Source organism: Pezoporus occidentalis, unplaced genomic scaffold (genome assembly GCF_034315485.1).
Source record: "Pezoporus occidentalis ecotype Australia unplaced genomic scaffold, CSIRO_AGI_Poc_V1 ctg37, whole genome shotgun sequence".
NCBI lineage: Eukaryota > Metazoa > Chordata > Aves > Psittaciformes > Psittacidae > Pezoporus > Pezoporus occidentalis.
Genome location: NW_026915691.1, coordinates 5,222,911 through 5,241,333, shown reverse-complemented (window position 1 = coordinate 5,241,333; position 18,423 = coordinate 5,222,911). Strand labels below are relative to the sequence as shown.

General features: G+C 42.4%; 1 protein-coding gene across 5 annotated transcripts in view; it reads left to right on the top strand.

Moving 5' to 3' along the window:
* The window catches only part of ARVCF (ARVCF delta catenin family member), a 285,157-nt gene that overhangs the window by 233,799 nt on the left and 32,935 nt on the right, over positions 1-18,423 (top strand). For all 5 annotated transcript variants that reach the window (XM_062631457.1, XM_062631456.1, XM_062631460.1 and 2 more), the window contains one exon: positions 1,594-1,665. In XM_062631457.1, the coding sequence (XP_062487441.1) occupies positions 1,594-1,665 (72 nt within the window). The remainder of the gene's footprint in view (positions 1-1,593; positions 1,666-18,423) is intronic.

Here is an 18,423-nt window from a genome sequence, read left to right as displayed (position 1 = left end):
CAAAGTGCAGCTAATTCTTATCTCTTCCTTCAGGAAAGATGGCTTCCAAAGGAGTGTCATGGTACCTGGCTGCATGACTTTTTGGCAGCTTAGATGGTCTTTTTCATGCTTTAATGAAGTAAATTGCTTCAGATGAACAGAACTTCTGGATGCATGTTTTGTTTTGCACAGTAGTAAAGTTGGCTGGTGTTCTGTGCTGGCATTTCAAACTGAAAGTGTGTGATATTTACAAAGGGGAGGGGCTGGAATACTACCTTAAGGTGCTCCCCTCCCTTGATGTTATTTCTAAATGTTCATGCTGGTATTTAAAGGCTCCGTTGTCTCTGTAGTAGTGTGTGTGTTTATCCTTTTGTCAAGAAGAGAGGCAAAGTGGCCATTGAATTCACTGCACAGAAGCTGTACCAGCTCCCAGCTATAACAGGGCTGTGATTGACCTTTCACATGTCATGCCCTATTCCCAGAAAAGAATCAGACTAATTTCCACATTACCTTTTCAAGGACCATTTTCCTGTTTGCTTTTAATCATCCTGACTGGTGGAGCTTTCAGCCCTTCTGTAAACCTCCATTAACAGCCTGGTAGAGTCCCTGTGCAGAAGCCACCTCTGGCTGCTTCAGTTGTGGTATTTTGAATCCATCCCATCATACCTGCCATCCCTGCTCTTGAGGGAGAGGGACTGAATAACTTGATTCGCCTCCCCAAAAAAATAATTTGGGAAAGCAAAATTGTGCATTACTGTCCTCAGAGTCAATACTGATTCTTGTACTTCCTTCCAAATCTCCCTCTGCTGTCAGTACTTTTCTGGTGGCAAGGTGCCTGCTTATCCCACAGCATCCATGCTGCTTACCCAAGGCTGTGTGTCTCCCTGGGGAGAGAAGAAGGGATAAAAATTAACCTTTTCTTCCCCAGCTGTTTATGTAACTTTGAATTCTCACCTAACTAAAACTGAAGTTCAGGTTTCGTTCTGCTTTCTGTGAAGGATTATGTGAATTAAAACTGATGTAGTGGTTTGAAACTGCCTCTCAGTAAATGTGTGGAATTATTTCCACTGGTTTCTAATAAATAGTCAAAATGGCTCTTTATTGATTGAAGGGCAATCTAAGGTTAAGTTGTTGACTGCTGGCTGTACAATATATTAAATCTAGGCCTTCCTGTCTGATAATGACAAGAAGAATAAAGGCTGCAAAGCAAACCTGTTGTTTTTTGCTCTGGTTTAGCTAAGCTTCAGATCAAAATTTCTTGATGAAAATAACAAGTAAATACTGGACTTCTGAGGAAGGCGAATAGCTTTGCCAAGAAGGCAAATGGCACAATTTTCAAAGATTTTAAGCACTCTTAGGACCCACTGAAATGCTCGTGCTGAGCATGTTTGCAGATCAACCTGCAAGTAGCATGGATGTTTTCCCAAAGTTGCTCCTGCTAAAACCACAGCGATGCAGCTGAATTGCAAGTCGGATATGTACAAATATGAGTAATAGTCTGTGATTTATATTCTGAGTCTATATCTGCTCTCATCTTGGAGATGCACATGACAGTATCTTACCTGTCAGTATGCTGACAGCCTTTTCCATCTGTTGTCTTATTTTTTTGCACAGGAAAGAAGAATGGAGATTTGGACAGGAATTTTGATACACTTGATTTGCCTAAGCGGTCTGAAGCAGCAAAAGGTAATGCTAATGTTTGTGCTTTTGGAAATAACAAGTAGTATGGGAGCAGGAGGCTTTTAAAGGGGCTTGAGACATGAGCATATCAGGCTGATCTCTTTCTTTTGTATTCAGTTAATTGAAATAATGGATGTGTCAGTGCTTGTTGTTATCTAGTATTCAGTATTCAAAGGCTGGATATAACCAGCTTTTATATAAAGCTGCTGAATGGGTGGAATCTTGTAGAAGCCCATCTGATTTGGTGTTAGGTGATTGTAACTCCATAGAGGGGTGAGTGCATGTTTTTTTCCTTTACAACTCCATTTGCAAGTTGCCTGCGCTACATGTGAATGTGAGTTCTGAAATGCATTAGGTGAGTGTACTTACCACTAAGGTTTTCCCTTCACTGGCATCTCTGTAGTTCTTCAGTGCTACAATGAATTGGAGAGTGACAGCAGGGAATGAGTTCAAATCTTTTGTCTTTACTGGTAGTCTTCTCCTGAGGACAGTATTTCCCCCTTCTGCAGTGAGCAGTACTTACAGTTTGCCAAAACCAGGTTGACAGAAAAATTTTTCTGCATTGCGCTATTGTATTTCAGCTCTGGCAGAGGTGAAATCTTTCACAAACAAGCTACGTTTGCTTCCTGTACGCATGGTACTCTTTTATTAATTGGAGATTAGGAAATGATTTAGGATCTTATCAGACTTCTTACAGCACTGGACGGTGTTTTGAGACTTGCACAGGTTTTCATTTGAGTGTGTGCAATATCATCGCAAAGATTCAGCCATTGTCATGGCAACTGCTGTGGTGCCACCCTGTCAACTCAGCCCTGCAGGAAATGCTCTCCCACACCACCTTCACCTTAGTGATTTGTGAATATCCGCAACTACCCAAGTATTCCTCAGAAAGAAAATCTTAAACTCTTCCTGTGTTACTTGCACAGTTTCAGAGAGTATATGAGACAGTGTGACTCAGTGGAGAGATCCTTGGGCTTGGGATAGCGGAAGTACGCTATTTAGCTACCTTTATCGAATCAACTGATTTGTGCTTCAGTTTCCGTACTGTTAACTGAGGGTGGTGGCAGCAGAGGCCCTATCTAGCATCCTTAGAGACGTATCGGTAGTCATTGATGGCATAATGATTACGTGTGTGAAGTGCTGCATGCACTTAAATTCGTGGGCAGTGAAGCTCTGGTATGCAAACTAATCCTAATACATGGATGGATCTAATCTATTTACATGCACTTTTTTACAGTGGTACAGTTTCTAGGCTAATGCCTAAACACTAATGTTAATGCACCTCTTAGAAGGTGCAATGCCACCCTGCTTGGAGAGCTGCAAGAAACTTCTCGGTTCAAGGCTGGGCGTTGATTACATTGCAGAGCAAGGAGACATCCTAAGGATGGAGAAGAGGAATGCAAAATACAGCAGGGGCTTCAGCACTTTCATTCCTTTCTAAACGTGACTAGAATATAGGTGCCCCTAAAAGGAAAAGATGAAAATCTAAGATTTCTGTAAAGAGCTGGATGTTGTGCAACTTTAAGACAAAAATCTTTCAGGTGGCTTTGTCAATGGTGGAAGTTTTGTGGCGTATCTGATGGGAGATGTATCTGCCTCTCTGAGCTTACACAGCTCTGTCGTACTCAGTTGCTAGAAATAGCACACTCTCAAAGAGTTTTTGTTTGATAATTTCAAGATACCCCTATTTAAGATGAATAGACTCTCATGCTAGGTAGATTAGGTCAGGAGATTATTCCCACAGCATTTTGAAAGAGACCTTTGACATGGAAAAAGGCTTGAGAAACTACTTGCTTGTGTGCTAAGGCAAAAAGTAAATTCAGTGATGCATATTTTGTTTCCTGCTAAGCATCTTGTTTACACGAGAGCTCCTGGATATTGAAGGTTCTAACAAGGTTGCTGGGACTTTGAGTTGTCAGTAAGATGAAGAAAATAAAATTGCAGTTTTAAAACCCTTAAAAGCTCTGGTCAGATCTGTGCCATAGAGTATAATTGGCTCTGATGAGATCAGCTCTCAGCTGAAGCAGAACCTTGTTACCAAGATTGAAAAATCATACAAGTTTTAATGATCAAAAGTACTCAGTTTGAGTGACACAATGAAGTGCTATTTCAAAAATCAACAATTATAGATTAATCTCTTTCATGTATTATTAAAGCCATATTAAAGTGAGTTTTCAGCTGGAATCTCTGTGGGCAAATGAAACTGCAGTAATAGGATTTGTTCATGCAATGCAGCAAATGAACGCTGTGGTAGTTAACAAATACTGGGATGCAGTGTTGTTAAGGTTCCTGTAATCTTGCAGTTGACATCCATGGTGCTTATCTGATGGATCTAAAGATGATGTTTCAAGAACTTGACATACACTCTTAAGTATGATCACTGAGCTTAATTGATAGCGTGCTTATGGTTGCTTGAGAAAAGGCAGACTGGAAGCAGTGAAGTAGTTTCAGACTTGTTCTCTATCATCTCTGGAAACTGCACTTGGTCTCCAGATGACTTCAGTTGCAGGAATCTCTGCCTGTCCTGTAGCTGAACATCATAAACCCAGAAACTTTCATAGTTTCCAGTTGGGATGTTGAGGCTGGTTAGTGTCTGTGTGGGAGACAGCTCAGGAACAAGTTCATATCCTGAACAGTTCAAATGAGCTCATGAGTTACTACCTTGTTTAAGTGCTATTTGTTGGGATTTTTTTCCTGAAGTGTGTTTGTCCTGGAGAAAAATTAATGGATGAAGGTAATTCTTGGGGTTTTTTTTTTTCAGTGATAAACTAGTCTTCTTTTCTTCTGGTTGCATTTGGTTTTTTAATGGAAATCAGATTTTGCTGCAGCACAGAATTTGAGCAGCCCTGAAACCATTTCTAAGCCTTTAATAATTTTATGTGCTAGGCATTCTGGCAGGGGAAAGCTTCCAGTTCAGGGTTGTTATCTGTGGTAAACTGGATAATGTCAGATGGGGGAACTTGCAGTGCTTTCAGGAGCTGTCTCATCTTGATATAAATAAATATATATGCTCTGGCAGTGTCCAGAGTAGTGCTGTCCTCCTGAGGAGAGATTGTGGAAGAGACGCTTCTTGTTTCTTCCTTTGTTGGAAGGAGCATATTTTTTCTGGTAGTCAAAGAGGGAGAAGATAAATTTTGGAGGGAAGTGATAAGAGCTTGCACAGAGCCATATGAGAGGGAACAGCACTGACAAGAAATTATGAATGCTGTCCTCAGGACCTTGCTAAATTTAGTACTTTCAAAAATTGCTGCTTCTGTGGAGGGGGGAAAAGTAGTCTTGCTGAAATCCCTTCCCCAATATAAAGTAGGTCACTGATGGTGGTGTTAGCTGTCTCCTCTGCAGCATGTCCTCTTCTGCGCTACCACAGTGCGAATGCTGATTTCTCCTGTGTACATGTTAAATTTATAGGATAGTGCAGTCCCTTTGCTTGGCTCACAGAGTCCTTATTTCTGAGCAGGAATAGTGACAGGAGGCTCACGCACTGGGGGGAGATCAGGATTAATCATATCTGTGCAGTGGAAAGCATGTCTCAGATGGCAGGCTGTGAGATAAGTTTTTCTGAAAAGAATCGGGATTGATATGTGTCAGCCCTCTGAAGATGTTATAAAGATTGTAACATTTAATCTTCCTGATGTGAAGGTGCTGGATTGTCTGCCCCTGTTCATCAGTGCTGGAACATGGGAGGAGAAGTCCAGAAGAGCAAACCAGCTTTTTACATGGAATCGGTGGATTATTCCTAATTAAATCCAGACTTCTGTGCTGTTTGGTTTAAGCAAATGCTCTGGCTTCTTGTTTATGCACACATCTAATGGCATAAAAGTAGATGTTCTGAGGTGTTGAAGTTCAGCTATGGTTTCAGTCTAACTCATTAGGGAGTTGAAAGTGTTCAGCCAAAAGGAGACATGTGCAGGTGCATTTCAGCCTGATCAATAGGCTAACTCATTCCTTCCTTTAAATCAGTTTTTATTTATCTTTTCCATTTTGATTATTTAAACTTACTTCCATCCTAATGGGAACATAAGCTTAGGAGGAGTCGAGCAGAAATACTGAACAAGTGCTAAAGCTGCTTATAGTTGAACAAGTCTATTTTGTTGTAGCAGGGAAGGGACCTCACAGAAAAGGTGAATTCATTTGAAAGCTCAGCTTTGTGTGTATGCTTACCCTGGTCAGCAGCCTATGTAGGTAGGGAATGAGATTTTGGGTGAACTTGTCAGCAGGTGAATTTCTTCTTTCTCTGTTATCTGTCACTTTCCATATAGCCTGATGCTGATGATAGATTTTTCTATCCCAGAAGGTGAGTGTCTAAATTCACTTATAAATCTTTGTATTACTGCTCCAGGAAATTAGACTTCCTGGCACTGTCAGGGTAATGACTTTAACTTAGTAGATTACAAAAATGCCAGCAATTTGTCTTCACTAACATGTAGTGGGGGGAGAGAGGAACTTCACTGAAGCTTTCCTCTGACTTCAGGTTTGTAATTAAGATTAGCTGCTGTTCTCATTTCACTGCTGTTTTAATTTGCTTTCTTTAAATCTTTACAAGTTGACTCAAGCACTCACCTGCCCTTTCCAGCTCCCTTCAATCATTAATTTTGATTGTCGTATTGTGAGTAAGTGAGTAGAACTGATTGATTAATGGCACCATCCACACCCCTCCTGTGTCTGCTAGTGGAAATTGAGGTACTGGGAAGATCTCTGTGAGAGCAAGTAACATGTTCTTGTGTTAATATATTTTAAGTATTTCATGCACGTTGTTCAGAATTGCCATCAGAATTTTTAAGTATCTCTTATTTCTGTTGCTTTACCAAGCAGAGGATTAATTTTGGCCCAGTGTGTTTTTCATATTTTACAAAGCAGTGAAAGATTTCTTATCTGTCTTCCAGTGCTTTGAGTCAGAGAAAATTTATTGCCTTGAATAGGAAAATTCCCATATGGAACCTGCCCTTGCCAAACTTTCTTCATTCCAGTACCTGTAAATTCTCATTCTTTTTCCCAACACCTGCAAGGAATTCAGAGCAGGCACCTGTGATTTTTCTTTCTTTGCATACACACTGTTTCCATAGCAGACTGCTAATTATTCTGGAGTACTCCACTTTTATTGTTATAATCTTCTGCAGTTCTTATGTTGAGCCACTTGTTTGTTCAAAGCTGGGTTGAAACATGACAGTTGCTTCCCCTGGCCTGCTGAGCTGTGCTCCGCAGGTGGAAGCTCTTTATTTGTGGTCTTTGCAGATCTGTTAAACTTAATATTGCAGAACATAAATTTTAAGTTTAGGGATGAAACTGAAGGGTTTGAAAAATCTTACGGGGAGATGCCTCTGGAATGTGAATTGGAGGTCTGGGAGTACTATTATGTCTTTTGTCTTTTCTGCCCTAACATATCTTCTTCCAATTAAAAGAATGAAATAGCTTCTTGTTGTCTTAACATGACAACTCAAGCAATTCAAACTGGTATCAAGTGTATTATTATAGAACAATGATTACTTTTGTTTCAAGTAGATTGCCCTAAGCCTGTAAGAGTTGTAGTCTATACTGACATACTGTGACACCTTTTGTGTTCTAATGGTGTGTGCATGAAGCAGATATAGAGAGCGTTACTCATTTAGCATGGATTTTAAAAGGAGTGCAAAATCCTGTCACCAACAGTTAACTTGATAAAAGTTCCTTAAAACAGAAAATCATTCAGGTAGGAGTGTTGTTCTTTTTACATAGGTTGTTTTTTAGAGAGTCTCTGTAAACTCTGGATGAGGGGAGCAGTGATGGGTGATGGTGACTCATCTGCAGAGATCAGGTGTTTTGCTTTGACTTCTGACCCAATCCTATTCCCAGTACATACTCCAGGGTACCTATAAGGAAACTTGTTGTAGGATTGTACCTGATAAAAAAATGTTTTTCAGTTCTTGCTTGAGAAGTTTTATGTTGACCAGCAAGGCAGGACAAGGAATGAGTGGAAGATCTATCTTGCTTTTCAGAGACGGCTTTGAATACTAAATAAACACTGCTTATTTGTCATGATGCTTTCTGTCACTAGCGAGTCTCAGTTCTTGCTGCCTGTTGCCAGGATCAGTTGGGTCTTTATGGTACATTTGTGTCAGACCCATGCAGAGCTGCTGGACTTCATTGCTGAAACAGTCCTAGTAGTTAGTGATTCACAGTCTTGTCTTGCGATAAGCTCACCGTGCTGCACAGATGTTGCATAAAATAAATCATTAGCACAACTCTTGAGGGTTGTTCCTTCCTTGTTGCATTAGTGCAGGTAGTAAGCCTTGAACAGCTTGGCCTTTGAAGGATGTTGTCCATGGAATGACCTCTGTTTCCTTCTACATAACTCATAGCATAAAGTTTAAAAAAAATACCAAACAAAATAATCCGTGCCTTTGGTGAGCAGGTATTGAACTGGCTTTGAACTAGCTGAGCAGTTAATGCAGCAGATTTTCACCAGATAGTGTGTTTTACCATGGCAAGTACCCATGGTGAGAGACTGTCATGCATGTCATTAAACACCAGCAACTAGACAAACTTCCAGGCTTTTATCTTGGTGCATGTTGCTGCAACAGGACTTTGGCAAATGTGTAAAAAGCACAGTTACGGTTTTGTATTGTGTTATAATGCTAGAATCTGGATTTAATAAAACAAAGTGCTCTGTTGAGTCAGCAAGCCTTTGTGGTGGGAACTAAGTTATATCACTGAGTATCCAAGGTTCTCTTATTGCCTGCTTGTTTTGTTATGTTACTGTTAATTTCTAGGCCAAATAGGGTTTTCAAGTGCTACATCCTTTGAGCTCTCTCTTGACACACAGGTGACTTCACTGCTGTTTGTAGTTCAGCAGTTACCTAGGTATGGCAAGGTTTGTCAACCACTAGAATCATTTGTTATCCACTGGTCTATGCAGGCATTGTCTCAGATCAGCATTGTGTTGAGGTGAAAGATGAAGGTCTGCCTTCTCTGTAGTTTACTGTCATTGGTGGGCTTGATCACTTGCATTCATGTAGACATTTAATATTGTATATTTGTGGTAAGTTTTGCAGGAATATTCAGATATCAATAAGCACCACAGCTCAACCTTGCTTTTCTCAAGTGTGTATGACCCTTCTGAATTCTGGCACTAATTCTTTTCACTTACTAATATGATTCTGTCTTACAACACTCTTTCTTTGGAGACTGTGAGGAAACATATATTGTTCTGGGAGAAATACTAATGATATGACTGAACCCTACACAGTAACTGTACGGTAGTGCTGCTGGGACTCTTGCAGCTCTGCTCTTTGTGGTTTAATCATTCCACCAAATCATGTGAGAGGAATTTGAGACAGTTACAGGACCAGCTCTCACTCTGGTGTTATCTGTCAGCTCAGGAATGTGAAGAGTAATTTTGGCTTTGCTTTCTGGTAATTGCTACCATGTTTGTCAAAATGTTGTTCTCTTGCTTCTGAGAATGCCTTGACGTTGCAGCTCTGATCTGTGTTTTCCAGTCTCTTGCTTTGTTCATAGGGATTTTCAAGAAAAAATTGTATTTACAGGTGGGACAGGTTAGAGTCCTGGTAAGGTGAAATGGCATTTGTGGAACAGAAAATCTCTTGCAGCTGTGGCAAGGGGAAGGACAATGTTTGTGTGGTCCAACTATCATATAAATTGCCCAGTTAAGAGATGTACTTTTGTGTCAGGAAGATTTGAGTTAGGAACTTGAAGCGTGCTGCTGTGTGGATGACATACACAGCCAGTGTAAACTGGGGAAGAAATTTTTGAACTGTGATAATTAAATGTCACTAATGCCTTCTCCACCTCCAATATGGACACTTCATAATGTGAACGGCTTTTTCAGTTTTAGGTTATGTAGCTTCAATGCTTAAGCCTGAGGGAGCAGTGGGAAACAGCTGCTGGGATAGGGAGGGCAGGAGGAATTATTGCAGTGATACGAAGATCTCTTTCAGCTCTACATTTATACAGAGTTGAGAACATGAAGCTTTTCATGAAGTCATAAGGTGGTTGTTCTTGTCCATCATTTCTTGGCTCTCTTGTAACTTGTTTGCCTGTAGAGCTCCTCTTTTTCCTTTTGTCTTCCACCTCTTAAACAGCTAGAGGTCACATGCAAGGTGAGTTAGGAAGGCCGCTTTCTTTCTGAATTGTTTTAAACCCTTCCTTCTGAATGAGAAAAATCTGACTCGCCTCTAAGGTGAATCAACAGCCACAACTATTGCTCCTCTTTAGTCTTTTCTTGCATTCTTTCATATTCAGTGTTCCTCATTGGAGAGGAAGAGTTGGCAGAAGACAAGACTCTCCCCCTCCACCTTTACGTGTTTTTTTCACCTGTGATTCTCATGGGACTAGACAATAACTCCAGTAGTCAGCTTCTAGCTCCTTCTTGCCTGAGGCTGATAACCAAGAATATAGATCTATTATAATAACTAGCAGCATCTTCAAAAGGCAGGAGTCCCAGGTGGTAAATTCCCTTTCCAACTTGATGTGAATTTGCGGCCAAGTTATGAATGCACAGAAAATGAGACTTATGCATGTGGTTATAACATCTTAAACTAGAACAGCCTATATGTACTTGCACAATAAAGTAGCCTATGAAAAACTAAACAGCAGGAACACCACTCAAGCACATGGTAATTACAGCAACTACTGAGAAGATGGAGTGATCTGGAGCTTCAGCAAAAGACAGAGCTGAAAGTAAGAAAGTCTCATTTTTGCATTCCAGCATTGCTGCTGTCTTGCTGAGTGGCCTTAGGCAAGTTAATTGCATTCAGATCCAGGGCTATAGTGAACTCGTTTGCGAAGTGTCTGCTACTACCTCTGCCTTCACTAAAATACTTACTGATAGTTTCACTGCTGCTGTGATAACCAGTGCAAATGGAGTGTGCATGATCCATTTGTAAAAACAGAATTCTGCCAAAGTATTGTGTGTCACAACTATTGTTAACACCACAGTGACAGAAAAATCAAATAAAGCCAGAATTTCTGTTAAAGGGGTGAATGGTAGTGCCTTGCTCCAGCGGGATGTTATGTGAATGGACTGAGGAGTTCATATTAGAGTATTTCAAAAATATCTGATACTGTGAATTGCTTTGTATTCTTACTATGCACATTACACTTAGTGTGCATTTTAATGGAGAAGTTCAACTGTATTATTTATGATGCTTGTATAGATAGGCACATACAGAAACCAACACATAACTCAAGACCTTGGCAAGTTTTACAGCCCAGCTACAACATTTGCTTTAGTTATAGCAACATGTGCTCTCTGACAATGCAGGATCTTAACCCTTCAACCAGTGACTGGATTTTCATGTCCATTATACTTGGGTAACATTTCTGATAAAATAGTTAATGTTGGAAAGTGATCGATGTCGTATCTTTTCCTTTCACAGCCTTCCCTGTACTGTTTGCCCCAGGCAAGAATGGTTAATAGTAGTTTTCTCCCTGCTTTGGTTTGTGTATGTTTTTGCGTGTCTCATTTAGCATTTCTGTTCTACAAGCAATTCTAATTGTTACTCTAGAATAGAATGCCTGTTATTACAGAGCGTAGCTCATTCTATGGATGCTGCTCAAGGACTGTTTATAAAATGACAATGTGCCACGAAAGTCTGCCAGGAATAAAAGCAGGAGTTGGTGGGGATGTGTTTATCCTGCATAACTGCCTCGGTCTTGGGACTTAGTCACTGCAGTGAAAAACTCCATCCATCACTGTTGCATTATGTCAGATTTTCTGCCATGCCATACTCCGTTTCAGTTAAGAGATAACAATGAAAGCCCGGAGACTTCCCCCATTCCCCTTGCCCTCCTTTTAGCATAAGCGTAAAAAATGAGATGATAATTTGAAGAGGGGTACGGGTGGGAAAGTTCTCCTGGTTGCCTCGCCATTGTTACTGTGAAGTGCAGGGAAGAAGAGCACAGCTTCTGTTGGAATTTAGAGATTAAATTTCCTGTCAAAATCAATTACAAAAACCTTGTTGCACAAAGTTATGGTTGTCTCTAGTGTCCATCAAAAGTATGGCAGCAAAGTTCTGCTGACGAAGCCACTTGACAAGTTAAGAGAACAGCAGAAAGTTTCAGAACAGCTGAGGCAGAAAAATAGTGTAATGTCGATTTAAATCCCTTGCCAGATTTCCCAAAATAGTGTGTGCATAAGTAAAGGCAGTAGTTATAGCTCCAGGTGAGTCTTAAAAAGGCTGTGCCTTGAGGAATCATAGCAATGTGGATAAATTTCTCAGAGGCCTGCATGACTCAGGTGCTGTCAGATCTCAACACTAGACAGGCATCTCTCAAATCTTACTTAAAGTGTCTGTCAGGGGTGCTCCAGCTGTCCCGTCTGGTATTCTTTTGCCCACAAAAATGCAGACTGATGCCCTGTAATTAAGCATCGGAACAGGTTTCTCAGGGAGATTTTGAAGGGTTCTCTAGCATTGAAGGGTTTTAAGACCTGACTGGACACTGGCATAAATAATTTCGTCTAAATCCATCCCTGAGCTTGCATTGAGCAGGAAGCTGGCCCAGGTGACTGTGATTGTTCCATGTGACTCTTGTTAAGTGATTACAAAGTCAGCCAAAAAAGTCTGTCTGCAAAAAACAACAACATGGGGTTTTTTTAGAATTCATTTTTTTCCAAAACAACTTAATCCGTGACAGCTAGCCAGGTGAATCAGGTGGGAAGAAGAATGAAAGCGCCCATTTGCCAGTGGAACCTGGGAAAGGAGCAGATATGCAAAATACATCTTAATAGGTGGATCTCAGTTTGATTTTTATAATGCATACTTTCTCTGGTGCCAGCACTGTAAACCATGGACTTCTCAACACTATGTTAATCAGTCTCTGAGGGTCTGCTTACAATGGCTAATGATGGGGGAGAGAAGGGGGAATAAAAATGAAATAGTTGTGCGATTCTGAACTAATTGCTAATTGAGGTACTAGAGACCAGGCAAAGAGGCCTTCCTTATAATGCAGCCAGTACAGGGGAGGTACGTGCAGTAAGGAGGCCAGCATTTTTTCCACTTTTGCTTGAACAGTATTTATTATAGTTAATGGGGAGCTTTAATCATGGAGTTAATCTGAAAATTAAAATAAACTGGACTGTCAAATAACCTGTGCATTCTAAATTGCCGAAGTCACTGATGCTCATTAGTCAGACTGAAGCTGCAGTCATGTTTTGCAGAAAGGCAAATAAAAAGAATCACAAAATTAAGACCTCTATTTTCTCAGCATTAATTTCTAGCGTGGTTACCTGCACAGCTGCTGCAGTCCTATTATCTGACTCATTACTTTGTAAACCACTTTGAGAGATGTTGAATGCGAAAGCTGCTATATAAAGTCTTATTTATTTCGATAACCCTGAGTGCTCTGCACAGGCTTAAAAGCTCCCCCCTTCTCTAACATGACAGGGGAATCATATGACTTAATGTGCCTCTAACAGTGGATTGAAGAAAAGTGACCTTGAACTGAGAGGCAGGCATTTTACATTACAAAGCAGACACTTAAATTTCCCTGTCAACCGGAGGCAAGGGAATCTTACATCTGCATGGTTTAGAAAGCAGTGTCAGTCCAACTGTTCATTGCTCTGAACCCACTGAGGGTTTGATTGCTGACCCAGGCATTTTCAGGTGATCAGTGTGAATGTTGATCAGTGTGTGGTAGAAAGAAGAACACTTTTATTTCATCCTCTCAGACCTTAGTTTCAGCCCTGAATTTTCTGTGTCTTGGTCATAGGCAAATCTGGAATTCTGTAATAGCATGACACATCCTTTATCTCTTTAGGAACAGGCCATCCTTCAGGCTTCTCTGGAAGGAGGATATGTGAAGAGCAATCCTTCCACCTCATGTCCAATTTGGTCATATTTTCCATGCTTTGGGGTCTCCTTACTTTACTGAGTATATTGTTGCTTTTGTAGGGGACAGAGTGACTTCGCATTCTCTTTCATCAGTAGCCTCAGTAAAGCGTAAGTACCAAACACACTGTGGCAGTCTACTGAAACAGGCTGAGTCTAGATAGGCAAGATAGAAACAGTGTGGGAGGGGAAAGGGGGACACAGACCGCTGAAGTGAGAGTGCAGTTACACAGCATTTCAGTGGCAGATTCGGGAACAGGGAGGAGGTTTTCTGATTTCTAAAGCAATGTTTTTCTTGCTGGCTCATGTTAACAAGCCAGCTAGCAAGACCATTCCATTTGGAAATGTCATATCTTCTTGTCCCTCACATGCAAAGCCAGGAACAATAGTTAATCTAATGAGTTCTGAGTCCTCTAAAATCATAAGCAGCAGATCTGTAATCATGATTATTGCATCTTGCTCCGCTGAGAGCTTAAAAACGATGAGCAAGAAAGGCATCTCCTTAGACTCATTCAAAATATGAGCAGGCAAAAATAAGATCTAGGGAAAGGATTTGCCTTAACGGGAGCATCCCCAATGACCTTTAAGCACTTAGAAAATTGAAAGTCTGCGTTCCTTGCATATGCAGGTTTCCCACTTCCCTTTTTGGGATGTTTTGTGCATTGAGTCATAAAATGTGCTAGTGATCACTGAAGAGCACAAAGGCAACTTGTGGATGAGTAAGAGGAGAGATGAGAAACGTTGAGGAAGACTGAGCTGTTAGTTGCATTACAGCATGCTTGGGATTTCTCAGAGAATGAGAAAGTGTGTGTTAGGAGCATGAGACCTAATCCCATTTATTCAGTTACATGAGCACTGCTTCCAGGAGAGTATTTGTTGATGCGGGAGTCACGAACACCACAGAGACGATCAATGTGATCAAGCGATTGTCGAATTTATTAAAAGTCCTTAACCCCTTATATACTATTTCTTACATGCACTTACAGTGATTTGGCATATTATGATTGGATACATGTCCTGAAGACCCTTAGTGACTAACATATAATTGGTTAAACACAGGTGTGAGAACTTGACCTCAAAAGTTTGCCAACAGTCCACAGTTCTCATTAACTCAGTGAATTCCAGCTTCTTATCTTGCTTACTTAAACTTCTTCGGGCCTCTCATGGCCTTGCTGTATCTTTCAGGATTATTCAGCGTTTATGTACCAATTATGCATTCTCCCGTGAGAACACTGTCTCCACAAGTATTTGCCTTCAGGTTAGTGCTAGTGTCTAAAACTAAAGACTTGGTAAAGGCCTGTGTGACTTAGATTTGGGTGGTTCTGCAAGGTCTTGGTTAATAGATAAATCTTAACAAGCAGGTCCTTGCCAAATCCTACATACCTGCTTGTTGAAAGCAATGCTGAGATTAAACCCACTGAAATTAAACGGCCCTGGCAGTTCTCTATGTGGCTGCATCCCAGTTTCCCTGAAACACTTAAAATTTGGTGCCACTCCTCTCACTGCAGCCTGGACACTTCTTTCTAGATCCAGCTATGGACACAGATGGCCCATGAGAAGTCATCAGGGCATTTGTAACACTGCCTTGCATATGTGAGTGATTAGAAATAGGTATAGATGGTAACATGATGGAAATTTTGATACTCTTGAGGAAGTATTTCACCTTACTTACACTTACACTGACCTTTTCAGAGTTTTCTATAGGCATGAACAACCTCCACAGTAAATGTCAGCTTCTGCTTAGAATCTTTTACGTGAGTAGTCTTAAGCTCAATTTTTAATTGCATAATATTCCCGTAAGAAAGCTGCATTGAAATTGAAAACTCTCCTAAACAAAGTGGCTGTTGGGTGATCTTTTTCACTATTTTAGCAGTGATGAGGTTTCAAAGAAGCTGTCAGAGTTGTTTGAGGTAGTGTCTGTTGTGGCTTTGTAAAATTTCTCCTATGACTTTCTGGTGGTTGGTGAATACGGGCCATTCTGGAGGGTGGTAAAGATGGGACAGGCTGCACTTGGCAGAAAGAAAGAAAGAAAGAAAGATGCAGAAAGAAAGAAGGGTCATTGTAGTAGGGGATTCCCTTCTGAGAGGAACAGAGGGCCCGATATGCAGAGTTGACCCTCATCATAGGGAAGTGTGTAGTCTGCCTGGAGCCCGGATCAGGGATATCACTAGGGCGCTCCCCAACCTGGTGCACCCAACAGACTACTACCCGCTGCTGGTCTTCCAGACAGGTGGGGAGGAAGCTGCTTCCCGCAGTCTGAGGGGGATGAAGAAAGACTACAGGGCCTTGGGGCGGATGGTGAAAGAGTCTGGGGCTCAAGGGATCTTCTCCTCACTCCTTCCATCTTCCACTGATGATGTGGGAAGGAATGGGAAGATTCAGTTCATGAACAATTGGCTTCGAGACTGGTGCTACAGGCAGGGCTTTGGATTCTTTGATAACAGCTGGTTCTATAGGGCACCAGTCTGGACAATGACAAGTGAGAAAGGTTTGTCTCACAGAGGCAAAAGGATGCTGGGGCACGAATTAGCAGGGCTCATTTGGAGAGCTTTAAACTAGATTCGAAGGGGGATGGGGTTGTAGCTGGGCTTGCCCCAGTGGGGCAGCGCTCCAGAATTAATGAAGACTGGGAGGCCTCCTATAATCCTAGGGTGAAATCGGTGTGCTCAGCTCGCTCCCTGGAATGTCTGTACACCAATGCGTGCAGCATGGGAAATAAGCAGGAGGAGTTGGAAACCTGTGTTAAGTCAGGAGACTATGATCTGGTGGCAATTACAGAGACGTGGTGGGACAGCTCACATGACTGGATTATAGTCATGGAGGGCTGTGTCCTTTTCAGAAAAGACAGGCCAGCCAGGAAGGGTGGTGGGGTTGCTCTTTATGTGCAGGAGCAACTACAATGCACTGAGTTCTGTCCAGGGACAGATGACGAGCGAGTTGAGAGTCTGTGGGTGAGAATTAAGGGGCAGGCTGGCAGGGGGGATACTGTTGTAGGTGTCTGTTACAGACCACCAGATCAGGGTGAGGAAGTTGACAAGGCCTTCTACAGGCAGCTGAGAGCGGCCTCGCAGTCACAGGCCGTGGTCATCATGGGGGATTTTAACTTCCCTGATGTTTGCTGGAAGGACCACTCGGCAACTCAGCCGCAGTCCAGGAGGTTCCTCCAGTGTATGGATGATAACTTCCTCCTGCAAATGGTGGATGAGCCGACCAGGAGAGGAGCGCTGCTGGATCTCATCCTCGCTAACAAGGAGGATCTGGTTGAAGCAGTAAGGGTTGAGGGCTGCCTTGGTTGCAGTGACCACGAGATGGTGGAGTTCAGGATCTTGTGTGGTAGGACTAGTAGAATACCAAGTAGAATTGCAACCCTGGACTTTAGCAGGGCAAACTTTGGCCTTTTCAAGCAATTGCTAGGGGAAATCCCATGGGCAAGGCTGCTTGAAGGTAAAGGGGACCAAGATAGTTGGTTGACATTCAAGGATTGCTTTTTCCGTGCTCAAGATCGGAGCATCCCGACACGTAGGAAGTCAAGGAAGAGGGCCAAGAGACCTGCATGGCTAAATAGGGAATTGCTGGGTATGCTCAAGTGGAAGAGGAGAGTTTACAGGTCATGGAAGGAGGGGCTGGCCACTTGGGAGGAGTATAAGGCTGCTGCTAGAGGATGTAGGAAGGCAGCTAGGAGGACTAAGGCATCCTTAGAATTAAACCTGGTGAGAAGGGTCGAGGACAGCAAAAAGAGCTTTTTCAAATACATGGCAGACAAAACTAACACCAGAGGCAATGTAGGCCCACTGATGAACGGGATGGGTGCCCTGGTGACAGAAGATACAGAGATGGCAGAGGTACTGAATGCCTTCTTTGTCTCTGTCTACTCTGCTGCAGGCAGTCCTGAAGAGCCCTGTACCCCTGAGACCTTAGATGAAGTCAGGTCGACGGAGTGGTTTGCCTTAGTCGATGAGGAATGGGTTAGAGATCAGTTGAGCAATCTGGACATCCATAAATCCATGGGTCCAGATGCAATACACCCGCGGGTGCTGAGGGAACTGGCGGAAGTCATTGCTAGACCACTCTCCATCATCTTTACCAAGTCTTGGGAAACGGGAGAGGTGCCTGAGGACTGGAGGAAAGCAAATGTCACTCCAGTCTTCAAAAAGGGCAAGAAGGAGGACCTGGGTAACTATAGACCGGTCAGCCTCACCTCCATCCCTGGGAAAGTGATGGAACGCCTTATCCTTGGTGCTATCTTAAGGCATATCAAGGATAAGAGGGTTATGAGGGGCAGTCAGCATGGCTTCACCAGGGGGAAATCATGTTTGACCAATCTCTTAGCCTTTTATGAGGAAATAACACGGTGGATGGATGATGGCAGAGCGGTGGATGTGGTCTACCTTGACTTCAGCAAAGCGTTTGACACGGTCTCCCGCAGCATCCTCGCAGCTAAATTGAGGAAATGTGGACTGGATGATCAGGTAGTGAGGTGGACTGCGAACTGGCTGAAGGAGAGAAGCCAGAGAGTTGTAGTCTATGGGGCTGAGTCTAGTTGGAGGCCTGTAACTAGTGGAGTGCCTCAAGGGTCAGTACTGGGACCGGTATTATTTAATATATTCATCAGCGATTTAGACGAGGGAATCGAGTGTACTATCAGCAAGTTTGCTGATGACACTAAGCTGGGAGGAGTGGCTGACACGCCAGAAGGCTGCGCTGCCATCCAGCGAGACCTGGACAGGCTGGAGAGTTGGGCAGGGAATAACTTGATGAAATATAACAAGGGGAAGTGTAGAGTCCTGCATCTGGGCAGGAACAACCCCAGGTTCCAGTATAGGTTGGGAAACGACCTGTTAGAGAGCAGTGTAGGGGAGAGGGACCTGGGGGTCCTAGTGGACGACAGGATGACCATGAGCCAACACTGTGCCCTTGTGGCTAAGAAGGCCAATGGCATCCT